This window comes from Capra hircus, chromosome 16 (assembly GCF_001704415.2).
Source record: "Capra hircus breed San Clemente chromosome 16, ASM170441v1, whole genome shotgun sequence".
Classification (NCBI taxonomy): domain Eukaryota; kingdom Metazoa; phylum Chordata; class Mammalia; order Artiodactyla; family Bovidae; genus Capra; species Capra hircus.
This window is the reverse complement of record NC_030823.1, coordinates 6,204,866-6,218,914: the sequence shown is the minus strand read 5'-3', so window position 1 is coordinate 6,218,914 and position 14,049 is coordinate 6,204,866. Positions and strand designations below refer to the sequence as shown.

General features: G+C 51.0%; 2 protein-coding genes across 2 annotated transcripts in view; one reads left to right on the top strand and one right to left on the bottom strand.

Moving 5' to 3' along the window:
- On the top strand, positions 3,472-7,576 carry LOC102189420 (plasma membrane calcium-transporting ATPase 4). Its single transcript, XM_018060143.1, is given in 3 exon segments — positions 3,472-5,387; positions 5,390-5,590; positions 6,074-7,576. Coding segments are annotated over 3 exon segments (486 nt in total). The 5' UTR covers positions 3,472-5,348; the 3' UTR covers positions 6,320-7,576.
- The window catches only part of LOC102173174 (ankyrin repeat domain-containing protein 26), a 43,338-nt gene continuing 36,965 nt past the window's right edge, over positions 7,677-14,049 (bottom strand). Inside the window, exon 5 of the mRNA XM_018059935.1 lies at positions 7,677-8,116. The gene's annotated coding sequence lies outside the window, so the exon portion shown is untranslated. The remainder of the gene's footprint in view (positions 8,117-14,049) is intronic.

Below are 14,049 nucleotides of genomic sequence, written 5' to 3'. Positions count from 1 at the left end.
ACCCCCACCCCGTTATCTGAGTGGGTTCTCCAAAAGAAACTGAAAAATAACTAGTAAGCTATTCTTCCAACACATCCTGATTCCAGGGTCTTCCCCACCTTTCCCAGTAAATCCTATTCAGAATGTTATGAATCCTCTGCCCTCACTAAACCAACAACGTCGTGTACCCCAGAGTTCCCCCATCCCCCACGCTGGGCGTCACAGGAAATAGCAGTGGGAGCTGCCGTGCTGGGGGTTGTAAGGCCTCTATATGTGTCTTGTCTGTAGTTTTCATTGACATGTTCCATGCTGTTTAGTCATATGCCTTTTTTGGGTAAACCTAAGTAGTTATATTGGTGACGAGATGATGCCCAATCCGTCCTCCGCTGTCCTCAGGATAGCTATTTTACCCGAGCTTTCTGTTTTCTTCCCCTGGCTTTCTGTTCTGGGGAGTTACGGGAGCACAACCTCCATTTTTAAAGTCAGCAAAGGCCCCTCGGTGATCCTCTCTCTCCTTTCCCTGGGCTAGAGTGTGGTCTAGCCGTCAATAGCCCAGACGACGAAGGGGAGGAGGAAGCTGGCTGGATTGAGGGCGCAGCCATCTTATTCTCAGTGATCATCGTCGTGCTCGTGACCGCCTTCAATGACTGCAGCAAGGAGAAGCAATTCCGGGGGCTGCAGAACCACATCAAGAAGGAGCAGAAGTTCTCCGTTATCTTGAATGGGCACATCATTCAGCTCCCTGTGGCTGAGATTGTGGTGGGTGACATTGCCCAAATCAAATACAGTGAAAGCTCTGTGGTTCTTTTCTCTTTTAGCTCTGTTTCTTACACCTCTGCCACCCTCCCTAACAGAGGGCTAGGTCCTTTGGCATAAGGGGGCTGGGGATTGATGAGGACCCAAAAAGGTAAGACCCCAAATTGTGTTAGCTTCTAGGTTAGAGTTTGAGGAGGTTATGGAAAAAAAATTCAAAGCAAGCAGTAACTGACACTGCCAAAGATGTCAGACTGTACCCTGTGTGTCTTAGACTACAAGCAGGTAATATTCAGGCCATGGGAAGGTGTTTGGGGATTAGGAACCGTTTGAATTTATAATACCCAGAGCAGAGTTTTATCGCAGGTTGTCAGATCTGAAGCTGTCTTTCAGAGGTTCTCCAGGCTCTCCCGGGCTGTTGCCTACAGATGGAGGCCCGGGAGCAGCCCTGAGATGAGACCAGACGGTCCTCACCTGCCCTCCCCGTCGCCCCTTCACCGCCGTGTGCTAGGTGACCTGCTGCCTGCAGACGGGATCCTGATCCAGGGCAACGACCTCAAGATTGACGAGAGCTCTCTGACAGGGGAATCGGACCATGTCAAGAAGTCCTTGGAGAGGGACCCCATGCTGCTCGCCGGTGAGGCCCTGACGACACCAGCTCCCAGCCCCCTCCCCACAGACACAGCCACAGAGACCGGTTCAGACCTTGCCCTGTCTTCCGACCGTGCCCCGACTCCTGCCCCAAGGCTCAGTGGGGGCTGTAGCGTGTCAGTGGGTTGAATACAAGGATATTGAGCAACCTAACAGAGGTGGTCCATGGAGCAGATGCTACAGGAGCCTTTGAAGGGCTCTGCTGGCTGGAGTGGGTGGTGGGAAAGGAGCCTTACCCCAAAGCTGTTACACACATTGTTCTCCTTACCCCCCGGGTTGCTTGCTCTTGATCTTTGCCTACTATCTGCCACGTATAACGCCATGCATAGGAGGGAAAGGAAGAGGGATTGCTCTCTTCCAAGTTTGTGTTCACACCAAAGGATGGCCAGGTATTTAAATAAAAAAAAGGAAAAACTCTTAACCCATCTTCTTTCTCATACAGGGACCCATGTAATGGAAGGTTCCGGACAAATGGTGGTGACTGCTGTGGGTATCAGCTCTCAGACTGGAATAATTTTTACCCTCTCGGGAGCCAGTGAGCGGGAAGAGGAAGAGAAGAAGAAGAAAGGTAAGGGGCTTTCAGGAGAGCCTCTTCCCTCCCATCCCCACAGACAGACTAGGAGAGGGAGCGGGTCTGCAGTGGAACACCTGGTGGGCAGACTCTGCAGGATGACGAGGACAGATCTCCAAACCCCTTCTTTAGCTGACAGTTTCATCCCTGACTGCCCACAGTGCCCTAATGAAAACCGGATCCGGCTCTGCTCTGCGGTCAGGTTGCACTGGTTCCTGCGTTTACTGGTGGACTGTAAGAGAATGAGGTGGAAGGCCTGTGCAAACGGGCTGGCGGTGTGCTCTGGCTCCAACCCTCGCCACTTTCATCCTCAGACACGGGGGGTTATACGAACCATCAAGGCTAAGGGAAAACTAACCAGGAGAAGAAACTGGTTTCCTGCTGAAACTGTGAGCAGGAAGAAAGATACAGCCAGAAGGGTGGGAACAGAAAGGGAATGTCTGCCTCAAAGTTAGCCCTGTCTTTGCCATTCACTTGTTCCTGAAAATGAGAACAAAGGAGAAGTGCAAAGCAAAGGAGAAAAGGAAAGATATGCCCATTTGAATGCCGAGTTCCAAAGAATAGCAAGGAGAGATAAGAAAGCCTTCCTCAGCAGTCAATGCAAAGAAATAGAGGAAAACAATAGAATGGGAAAGACTAGAGATTTCTTCAAGAAAATGAGAGATACCAAGGGAACATTTCATGCAAAGATGGGCTCGATAAAGGAGAGAAATGGTATGGACCTATCAGAAGCAGAAGATATTAAGAAGAGGTGGCTAGAATACACAGAACTGTACAAGAAGGATCTTCACGACCCAGATAATTACGATGGTGTGATCACTCACCTAGAGCCAGACATCCTGGGATGTGAAGTCAAGTGGGCTTTAGGAAGCATCACTATGAACAAAGCTAGTGGAGGTGATGGAATTCCACTTGAGCTCTTTCAAATCCTGAAAGATGATGCTGTGAAAGTGCTGCACTCAATATGCCAGCAACTTTGGAAAACTCAGCAGTGGCCACAGGACTGGAAAAGGTCAGTTTTCATTCCAATCTCAAAGACAATGCCAAAGAATGCTCAAACTACCGCACAGTTGCACTCATCTCACATGCTAGTAAAGTAATGCTCAAAATTCTCCAAGCCAGGCTTCAGCAATATGCAAACTGTGAGTTCCTGATGTTCAAGCTGGTTTTAGAAAAGGTAGAGGAACCAGAAATCAAATTGCCAGCATCCGCTGGATCATGGAAAAAGCAAGAGCATTCCAGAAAAACATTTATTTCTGCTTTATTGACTATGCCAAAGCCTTTGACTGTGTGGATCACAATAAACTGTGGAAAATTCTGAGCGAGATGGGAATACCAGACCATCTGACCTGCATCTTGAGAAACCTATATGCAAGCCAGGAAGCAACAGTTAGAACTGGACATGGAACAACAGACTGGTTCCAAATAGGAAAAGGAGTACATCAAGGCTATATACTGTCACCCTGCTTATTTAGCTTATATGCAGAGTACATCATGTGAAACACTGGGCTTGAACAAGCACAAGCTGGAATCAAGATTGCTGGGAGAAATATCAGTAACCTCAGAGCCTGGCACACAGGTTTGAAGCATTAAACACTTCCTGCCTAAGGCCTCCTGCTGTGCTCCTAATCTCCACCTTATTCTTTAGGGAGAACAGGCCACTGAGGGCTGTCACTGGTCTCTGTGTACTTCCCACATCAAGCGAGGCCAAGGACCAGAAGGAAGCAAGGGAATGCACTACTCTGAGAGTGAAGGCCTATCTAAAGTTTGCACCCTCGCTTGATGCCTTGCTTGTCCTGACCCTGAATATGCCTTCACTGAAATAATCACCTCTAGCCTTGCTCTGATTTCCCTGACTCACTGGGCCCTCGGGAAAAGCAAAGATACGAATCAGAAAGCAGAACTCTTCCCAGATATTGTGCCACAGGTAGACACAGGTGCCCAAGTATTGATCCCCCAGCTCTCAGAGTAGCCAGGCAATAGGTATGGCAGCTGGAGCCCCCAGGCCAGCTGTTTGCTGACCCAGAGCTTGTTCTTCCATTGTAGGATGTACAGGGTGAGCAGCTGTCGCAGTTTGCTGCAGACCTTCTCAGTTCTGGCACTGAAAGTCCCACAGCCCAGGAAACTGCTCAGTCGCAGACAGGCCAGGGTGGTTGGTCCCCCTCTGGTGTGCCATACCAACACCTCCCTGTGCCTTTGTCTCCTCGTGAAAGAGGATGATAGTAGTAACTTATCCCGCAGGGTTGTTGTGAGGATTCATGAGTTACTCCCTGGAAGTGCTTGCCGGGCCCATGGGGAGCACTGCCCGAACAGTTGCCATTGCTGTTGTCTTCTCTCTGTGCCAGGTCAGGAGACAGGCTGGGAGGCGCTCTTCTGAGGGTTAGTTATGTAGGTGTTGTGCTAACACCACAGGGCATCGCTGTGAACACATTGTGAATCGCCTGGCGTTCTCAGTCTACTAGAGAAAAAGTCAATAAACTGCTAGGAAAGAGGTAACAGTAGTCACTACGTCATGATTTGTCGGAAGATAGTAGCTCTGAGATAGAATCTTAAAATGCTGCTTTTGGAAAACTGTACCAACCCCCTTATTTATAAATGAGGAAATAGGCTCAGAGAGGGGTCGAGACCAGTCCAAAGCCATGAGTCAAGTTGGTACAGCACCAAAACTAATACCCATGTCTTTAGAATGCAAAATCATGTCTTTCGCCTACACCGTAATGAACAAGGACCAGAGACTAGCTAGGGCCTTGGGGTATGACCAGACAGATATCCGTCTGCAGTTAGGGCCCTAGGAATGCCCTCAAGCCTGGGTTCATGTGATTTGTTTCCTGGACAGGTCTGATCATGTCTGATCATCACAGTTTTCCTCCTGATTCTGTACTTTGTGATCGACAACTTTGCGATCCATCGCAGACCGTGGCTGGCCGAGTCTACCTCCATTTACATCAAACACTTTGTCAACTACCTCATCATCGGCCTCACAGTGCTGGTGGTGGCTGTGCCTGAGGGGGTGCCCCTGGCCGTCACTATCTCACTAGCCTGTTCTGTAGAGGTGAGGCTGGGGTGAGGCTCTGCTCTTTGAGAATACAGACCAGAGGGAAGGGCGCCAAGCAGCTCTGCTGAAAAGACGGCCACTTTGTCTTCATAAACTCTGGGTGATGCCTTCCGGGGGCACAAGCCGCTGGCACTTTAGAAGGACTACCTGGATCAGTTGCATCAACGTTTACCTAACCGAGTAGCATCTTAAGAGGGTTTACAAAAATGGTATCTTGCGTTTTTGTATGGGAGCAGGAAATGAAATGTGGAGAGTTGCTGGCTAGAAAATGGCCTTTGACCTGTGTTTTGGAGAGCGCAGCTGGCCCTCTGCAGTCTCATCTATTCTCTTTTGTAGGAAATGATGAAAGACAATAACCTGGTGTGGCACTTGGACACTTGTGTAAGACCATGGGCAATGCCACAGCCATCTGCGCGGACAAGATGGGCACACTGACCATGAACTGCATGAGTGTGGTGCAGGCTTACATTGGAGACACTCATTATCAACAGATCCCAAGCCCTGATGACCTTGTGCCCAAGGTCCTGGACCTTATTGTCAATGGCATTTCCATCAACAGTGCCTACACCTCTAAGATTCTGGTAAGCTCTTCTTTTGCCAGGACACTTAAAATGGGTAGTTGGAAGGAACCATTGATTTTTCTCCCGTTTATTCTGCCTGAATTGCCATCCCAGTTCCCATTTCCCACTCCCCAGTGAACGTGTTTGGGGTGAGACTAGGGAATAATCCGTGGAAGTAGACTGGGAGATGGGGTGGGGGAGTGAGGCAGGTAGGAATCTGTGGCTGTGCAATCACTATGGAAAGGCAGTATCTCTAAAAAGAGGCCTCATGCTGATAGCAGAACTGAGCTTATCACTTAGTTTCTGGAAGCTGAGAGAGAGTGTTAGAGGCACCAGCACCAGCCCCACGGCGTCTAAAAAGACCCCAGGCGCCGAGTGGCTCCAGGGCCAGGTCACCACAGCCTGCGGCCCCCTGGGCCCAGGCACACGTGCGAAAGCTCCCTGAGGGAGCCCTCCCCTGGCCGGCCCCTCGCCCAGCCAGCCCACCGGTGCCTTTCTTTCCAGCCTCCAGAGAAGGAGGGCGGCCTGCCCCGGCAGGTGGGCAACAAGACCGAGTGCGCCCTGCTGGGCTTCGTCTCGGACCTGAAGCAGGATTACCATGCCGTGCGCAGCGAGGTGCCCGAGGAGAAGCTCTACAAGGTGTACACCTTCAACTCGGTGCGCAAGTCCATGAGCACAGTCACTGAGAAGCCGGGCGGCGGCTACCGCATGCACAGCAAGGGCGCCTCCGAGATCATCCTGCGCAAGTGAGCCCCCCAGCTTCTTCCCCCACGGTCCCCCCTCGGGGAGGTCTGGGTGTCGGCCCCATGCTGAGCCACCCAGATAATAGCGGACCCTCCTTCCGGGTGGTAACATCATGACAAAATCTGAGCTTGGCTCTTAGGTACTTTGGATACTATACTTACACTTCACAGCTCGAGGCAGATGCTGTCACTATCCCTGTTTTACAGATGAGGAAACAGAGGTGTGGTGAAGTTCAATAACTTGCTAGAGGCGATACAACTGATAGTGGTCCAGGCAGGATTCAGACCTGGGCAATCCATGCTTCCATTTCCTATTCTGAAGAGATGATACCCACTTATCTCACAGGGTTACTCTGATTAAATGATTCAGTGTATGAAAAACGCCTTGCACATAGTAAGCACTAGAAATGTTAGTTCTGTGTTCCTTTTCCTTTTCATTCTCAGTTCTGATCACAGTGACAGCCCTCAGTGGCCTGTTCTCCCTAAAGAATAAGGTGGGGATTAGGAGCACAGCAGGAGGCCTGAGGCAGGAAGTGTTTAATGCTTCAAACCTGTGTGCCAGGCTCAATGATTTGATTTCGTACTTCAGTTTTTCTTGTTCATCTATTGTGTCTTTGCAAGGGGTTTCATGGTGGTCAAAATTAGCTGGGTACTGGAGCTGAATGACCAGGCCAGGCTGACGCTCTGTCAACTCTGTGATGCTCACAATGTTCTCTGTTTGTCTGCACTGTCCAATAGGGAGCCACTGGCCACATGCGGTGACCAACCACTTGAAACAGGCTGGCGTGACCGAGATGCTGAATGCTCAAGTGGATCGCCGCAGGTTCCTGCTTCTCACTGTGCTCAGCAGAGCAGCAGCGCGGGCCCCACCCAGGGGCTTGTTAGGAACACAGGTCCCACCCAGACTGCTTGAGTCAGAATCTGCACCATAACAAGGTCCCAGGTGAACAGCATATGGAGAGATGCATTGGGCTAGACTCTGTAGTGAACACAGGGGGCTGTCAGGAAGTAAACAGCGGGAGCAGACTGCTTGGAGGGATACCCACTGAGGGAGCAATCTTCCTTTCACTGCCTCTTCCAGCTCCGTCCCTCCCCGCACCCTCTCCCCATCACCTTCTCCAGAGTCAGGCATGGAGAAGCTGTTTCCTCTCCTGATGCACAGGAGTAGCTTTAGTGACCTCTGCTCTGCAAAGGCCCTCTTTAATCATTGTCTTCCTTTGCCTTCCAGTCCTCATTTTGAACTCATTGCTCTGTGCCTGGCCATTCCTATGCTAGAGAATTGCTCCCAGCCAACAGCAGCCTTCTCTACCCTCCAGGAATTTTCAAGCCAATACTTGAGCAGGTGAGTAGTTATTAAAATCTTCCTTCTTGCTAATGTTAATCTCCCATTTGTTTTGGGCCTTTAACTCTAAATAGAAAGACATGTCTCTCTGCTAAAGCCAAGGGTCCAACAGTCACAGGGAAGGACACAGATTCTTGAACTGCACCAGCCACTTGGAATTTTCGGCTCCTTCCTGCCAGACCTGGTTGGTATAGACAGGAGGTAATCAAAGGGGCGAGGACCCAGAGGAAGACTGACGGACACACTGAGAAGGCCCCACCTACTCACCAGCTTTCCCAGTCTGGACGGTCAGGCGGGTCAGCTTGCCCTGCAGCATGGACTTCTCCTTTTTGGGCAGCTTGGCGGCCTTCTTCTCCTTTTCCTCACTGTCGATCCCCTCCTGGCTGTCGAGTGGCTGGATTTCGATCCCCTCCTGGCTGTTGAGTGGCTGGATTTCCAAGGACACTCCAACTTGGGTCTTTGCTAGGGTGCACACACAAAGAGGACAGGTCAGCAGGCAAGGCAGAAGCCCTGAGTAGCAGCAAGGGGAAACTAACACGCCCCTTTGTCTCTTTCTGGAACACACCTTGCACCTCTGGCATCAGATCTGACCTCCCTCACCCCATGCCAGACAGGGAGCTTGACCTTCTCTTAGGGCCTTGGGAATGGTACCTTAACAACTGGAGGTGAAATTGATGACTCTCCTCTTCAGTGGCAGCTTCCTGGCACTGTCTCAGAGCCCTGAGCCAGGTTTATTCTCGCAAGAGGATTTGTCCTGCCACTTGGTGCTATTACCAACAGCCATCCTTCTTGGAATTCAGTGCTTAAAACAGTGAGTCTTTACTCCAGAAAGGGGCTGAAGGAGAAGGTTGATAAATATTCCTAGAGCATAAGGGTCTTGTTGTTTAGTTGCTAAGTCGTGTCCAACTCTTTTGTGACCCCATGGACTGTAGCCCACCAGGATCCTCTGTCCATGGGATTTCCCAGGCAAGAATGCTGGAGTGGGTTGCCATTTCCCTTTCCAGGAGATCTTCCCGACCCAGGGATCAAACCCGCATCTCCCGCATTGGCAGGCAGTTTCTTTACCACTGAGCCACATGAGAAACACATTAGGGTCTTAGTTGGCTCTTTAAAAAGTTCCCCTCTCTCTCTACATAGATATAGATTTTCATGGAAGAAACCCAGACCCCAGACACAGGGTATTTTCCAGTTCCCTCTTATATTAGTTGAGCAATAGGGGAGGGAAATCTCCTTTCTCCCCTGTCTGATGAAGGTAGGGAGGTACAGAGTACCTTTCCCTAAGGGAAGAAGTTGCTATGAGGGACTCTCTGGAACAAGAGAAGGCTGGGATAAAGACAGACATAGAAATCCATTTTGCTTTAAAAAGAAGAGTTAAAGAGATCTGAAATTTAAGAATTACTTTTGTTGAGTCCTGGTTTTCCAACATGATGTCTTTATTTCTAAAATCCACTATGATGTGGGTTATGAAAGGAAAAAAGGCTCCAGGAGCTGTCTCAAGAGAGCAGTTCCTGCTGGACCCCAGTACCCCTCCAGCTTCACCCTGCAGAGCTCTGCTCCTTTGCTTAGGTGCCCTTCCTGAGAGACTGTCTCTGCTGTCAGACTCACAAATAAGACAGAGACAGGATGTAAACACAACCACCAAAAAAGAAACATACATGAGATTAGGAAGAAGAAAACAGACTGGAGAGAACAAAGAAGTGGAGACAGAGGTTATAGAGAAAGGGCTCTCTGCACCCCAGAGAAGACTAGCTGAGAAGGGATCTAGATGGAAAGACGGCACTAAAAGAGGAAGAAGAGGGTGCACGGATTGCCCATCCCAACCCCTTCCCCCATAAGGACCCTGCAGACTTCCAACCCAGAGACTAAGGATCCTTGCTCTTTAACTCTGGCCAAGGGCAATGAAGCAAGGAGGTCAGCACCCTGGGAAGAGCAGATCACCGCACAGGCTTCCCGAGAGAAATCTTGACAGGAGGCCCCAGGAGCTAACAGCAGAGGGTGCTGCGTCCCACCTTAGATTGGGTTTGGCAGCTTGGGACCACCCTCAGATCTCTGCACTGTCCTCAGGATGAGGCACCTGGGCCACAAGAGCAGATAACAGATTTATGGAGAGGAACAGAGGGAAGGCAGATAGCCTGGGTGGGCGGGGCGGGGGGGTTGGTCAAAGCACTAGAAGCAACACGGGCTGCTTGCCAGAGGCTCCCTGCCCCCACCACTCTGAGTGGTCCGTTCTCAGCAGGCAAGAAACCCCAGAGTCTGGGAAAGGAGTGTCCCTGGGCAGGGCATCTTGCTCCCCAGGCGGGCAGAGGCAGAGTTGCTGGGGAACAGGGCCGTGTGGGGTGTTTCTCCCAGGGACCTGAGATAACACGTGTGTGCCAACTTGGAACTGCTGGACGGCTAGGCCTGCCGTTGAGAAACAGGAGTTCTGATAGCTTGTTAATCTAGCTGCGATGTTTCTTAAGAAAGCAGGATTTATGACGTAAAGGGAGGAGATGCTATTCCATCCATAAGAAGGGTGAGCAGGCGACTTATGAGGGAAAACCAACACATCAGAATCAGAAGGTTATCATATGCCAATAGTTCAATGGAGGCCAAAAGGCTAAAAGACTCAACACCAGTTTAGCTAAAAGAGCTTCCCTGGTGGCTCAGATGCTAAAGAATCTGTCTGCAATGCAGGAGACCTGGGTTCGATCCCTGGGTTGCGAAGATCCCCTGGAGAAGAGAATGGCAACCCACTCCAGTATCCCTGCCTGCAGAATCCCATGGACAGCGGAGCCTGGCAGGCTACAGTCCATGGGGTCACAAAGAGCTGGACACAACTGAGCGACTAACACTTTCACTTCCACCGAGGTAACCCTGCCTGACTCTGTTCTCTATTAATGCCTGGCAATCATCCTTGATTCCTCTCTCTCTCTTATCTACAATACCCATTTAGTCAGAAAATTCATCAATTCTACCTTCAAAATATATCCAGGTCGCCCTCACTTCTCATCTCCCACTGCTCGCGTACTGCTTTAAGCCCTGGCCGTCTCTCAGCTGGATATGGCAACCGTCCCACAAGCCTGCTGCTTCTAGCCTTAGCTTTCTGCCCTCGGTCTCCTCTCGGTCCAGAATGGTCTCTTCCAACCCCCCATGGCACTCATCTGCCCTTTTACGTAGGCCCCCTTCATGAGCACCCAGTTCCCCACCTGTGGAGTGCTACCGTTTCCGCCTTGTTCACCGAGATCCCGCCAAGCTAGCCTTCCTGCGATTCTCTGTGTGCACCAGACATGTTTCCATTGCAGGGTCCCTGCACATGCTGCTTTCTTTCTCAGATTTCCCTTCCCTAGTTAGGGCTCGTCCTTTCACTTCCTTCAGGTCTTTGGACAAAGGCGCTAACCCTGACCAACGTATTTCACATATATGTCTCTGCCCCAGCACATGGGATCCCCTTGGCCTGCTCAGCTGTTTCCCTCCTCAGGTCTTCTCCTGGAACAGGTTATTGGATACACTTGTTCCACATTTGTTTATCTCCCTCTACAAGGCCAGGGTTTTTGTCTTTGTTCCTTAGGTCTAAAGCCGTGCCTGACATGTACACAAATTCGTTGAATGAACTGCATGAGTAATAGGTATTACTGTGAACATTTAAGTGATCGTAGTTGTGCCAGGCACATGTGTGTCTTCTCACCGAAGCCGCAAGGCCCTGTGCGGCAGCGGCTATTAACCCCGTGTCACATACAAGCAAACTGAGGCCTAGACGGGTTTGGTACCTACTCAAGTAAGTATGTGGCAGTCTGTAGCTGCTCCACAAGCAGCAGCTGGATTCCAGCTCACACACAGAGGGGCTGGGGCATGGAGGGAGCTGTGCTCAGCTGAGGCTTCATTTTGCTGTGACTAATGACTTTCCAGATTTCATCACTGAAGAGCCGGTCTCCTGGGACAACCCCTCAGCTCCAGGCAAACAGGAATGGTTGGTCAGCCTTCTTCAGTTACCTCAGGGCAGGCCCACTCGCCGCTTTTCTCTGCACCTCTAGACAAATCAGTCTTGTTCCTACTCTTTATTTACAATTGACATCAATTAGTCCTGTCTTTTTGCTGTCCTCAGGGACGGCGACACCAGGTCTGTCAGAGTCCAACCTATGAAATTTATATTCAGTAAAAGTTTCATTATTGGCCTTATTTTGGACCCAAGCAAACAAGACAAGACACATTATGGAAAACAAAAGAGGTCAGGCCTTGCTCTTACCTAGATGCTCTCAAAGTCACACATTTACTCCCTCTTTGCATTTTCTCTCACCTCTCTGCTCCACCTTAAGTCACCCTCAGCTCTTAAAAGTCCCCCTAAGAAATCAAATGGCCCCAGGATCCCGCACGCCCTCTGGCAGGGAGGGGCAGTGTGGGGCTGCTAGCAGGTGGCCTTGGGAACGAATCCTCTGACATGCAGGATCGCACAGGAGAACCATGTGGGACTAGGAGCTCCGCCAACCCCCAATGTGGGCCTTTCCATTCCAATTCTTCCAGCCCCCGAGAGGCTCTCAGGCCTTGATCTCAGCAGCTGTGATTTCACATAAATACTTGCCCAGGCCAGAAGGGGGTTTTACTCCCTCATCTTCACAGCTGCTTCTCAAGTACACTGCTTCCCAAAGTGGGGAAGGAGGATTTGGCAGCAAGAGAATGCGGGAAACTGGAAAGGGGTTTCCCCTAGAAATACATCAAGAAAATGAGCAGAAACCGTGTCTGACAAAAAGTCTCACCCAAACCGGGAGTACCTCTGGTCCTCAGCCAGATTTAGCACATGAGCTGGGAAAGGGGACAAGAATGTCGGCCTGGGAAGTCACCGCCCGCACCCCAGGCTGGGGACTCACAGGGCCCCTGCCTGGCTGGAGGAGACAGAATGGGCAGCGGTGGAAAATCTGTGTCTGCTCTGAGCCCTGCGGGCCTCGGCTTGGGAGGAGGAGCAGTAGCCCAGCCCCTCGTGGCCTGGCTCCAGCGGGAAGGAGGGAAGGGCCGGGCCGGCTTCCCCACGGAGGCCGAGGACTGTAAGCAGAGGCGCCCCTTATAGAGCCAGCACAGAGAGGGTGCAGCCAGGTCCGACATCAGGAGGGACTTCCCAGCTGTGTGGGCGATGACACCTTGCCCAGGGGAGAGCAGAATCTTCTGCTGCACAGACAGTACCAGGGAGAGGTTTCTCTGGGTTGCTTAGAAGCCAATCCTATTTGGTTCATGAGAACAGACCTCAGAATATCTTTCAAGTCCTACCTTAAAACCCCGGATTAGGGGGTAAAAAAGAAGTGAAACTGTTGGTCACCCAGTCGTGTTTGACTCTTTGTGACCCAATGGACTGTAGCCCACCAGGCTCCTCTGTCCATGGGATTCTCCAGGCAAGAACACTGGCGTGGGTCGCCATGCCCTCCTCCAGGGGATCTTCCCGACCCAGGGACTGAACCCGGGTCTCCTCCATGGCAGGCAGATGCTTTACTGTCTGAGCCCCAAGGGAAACCAAGAGGGAAGAGCAGCTGAAAGTCAACACGAGGACTGAAAGGCTTCAGCCAGCTCCTGTGCTGAGCCGCTGCCACTGCTCTCAGGGGTCAGAGCACTTCCTGCTTCTGCATCTCCCACTCTCACACCCGCAGCTTGGAGACCCGCTCTGTGCCTGTGGTCTTCCTGCCCCTAGAGGGAAGGCAGCTCCCCTAAAGTCACAGCAAGAGGTGACGGATTGAGAAGAGGATGGCCCTTTCCTCACTCTCGATCCCAAAGCCTGCCCTTGGTGGACAGCTTTGTCCGGGGGTGTGTCTTTCTGTCTGGTCCTCCGCTGTGCACCTTTTGTGAACTCTCTGACTCTGGCACAGAGAAGAGAGAGCTGCCCAGAGTGCCCTCCTTACCCTCTGCTCGGTTGCCCTCTCCCGGGATATATGTTCATCCGCCCCTCTGGTATCACTGTTATGCACCGAGCCCATATCTCCAAACCAACCGAGAGAGTGAACAAGTCCACCGTGGTAATGCAAAGGCAAGGAAGGGAATTTTTATTTCTAGCGCGCTAGGGCTCAAGCCTCATCCGACGCAGCGGAATCAGACGAGAGCCTCGAACAAAGCAGTACACCGGTTTATATACAGTCAGCTCTTTGTCTCAGTTACAGGGTACTTGGCGATACCTGATTGGACAGGCAGAATGAGCTCATGCAACGCGCGCCTTCCTTATGCTATCGCATATAGAAAAAAGGATTTTCCTTATTTGGTTAAGGAATGTTCTTCAAGAAAACAGGAAACATGACTCAGGTCCCCGGCGCTGTTATGCACCTCATTGAGCTGACCACCCTGCCTAACATTCCCCCCTGTTCTTAGATCATACAGAGGAATCCTCCTCTGGGTCCTGAGATACTGTTTGATATTGCTGCCGAAGCACGAACAGCTGTACTGTA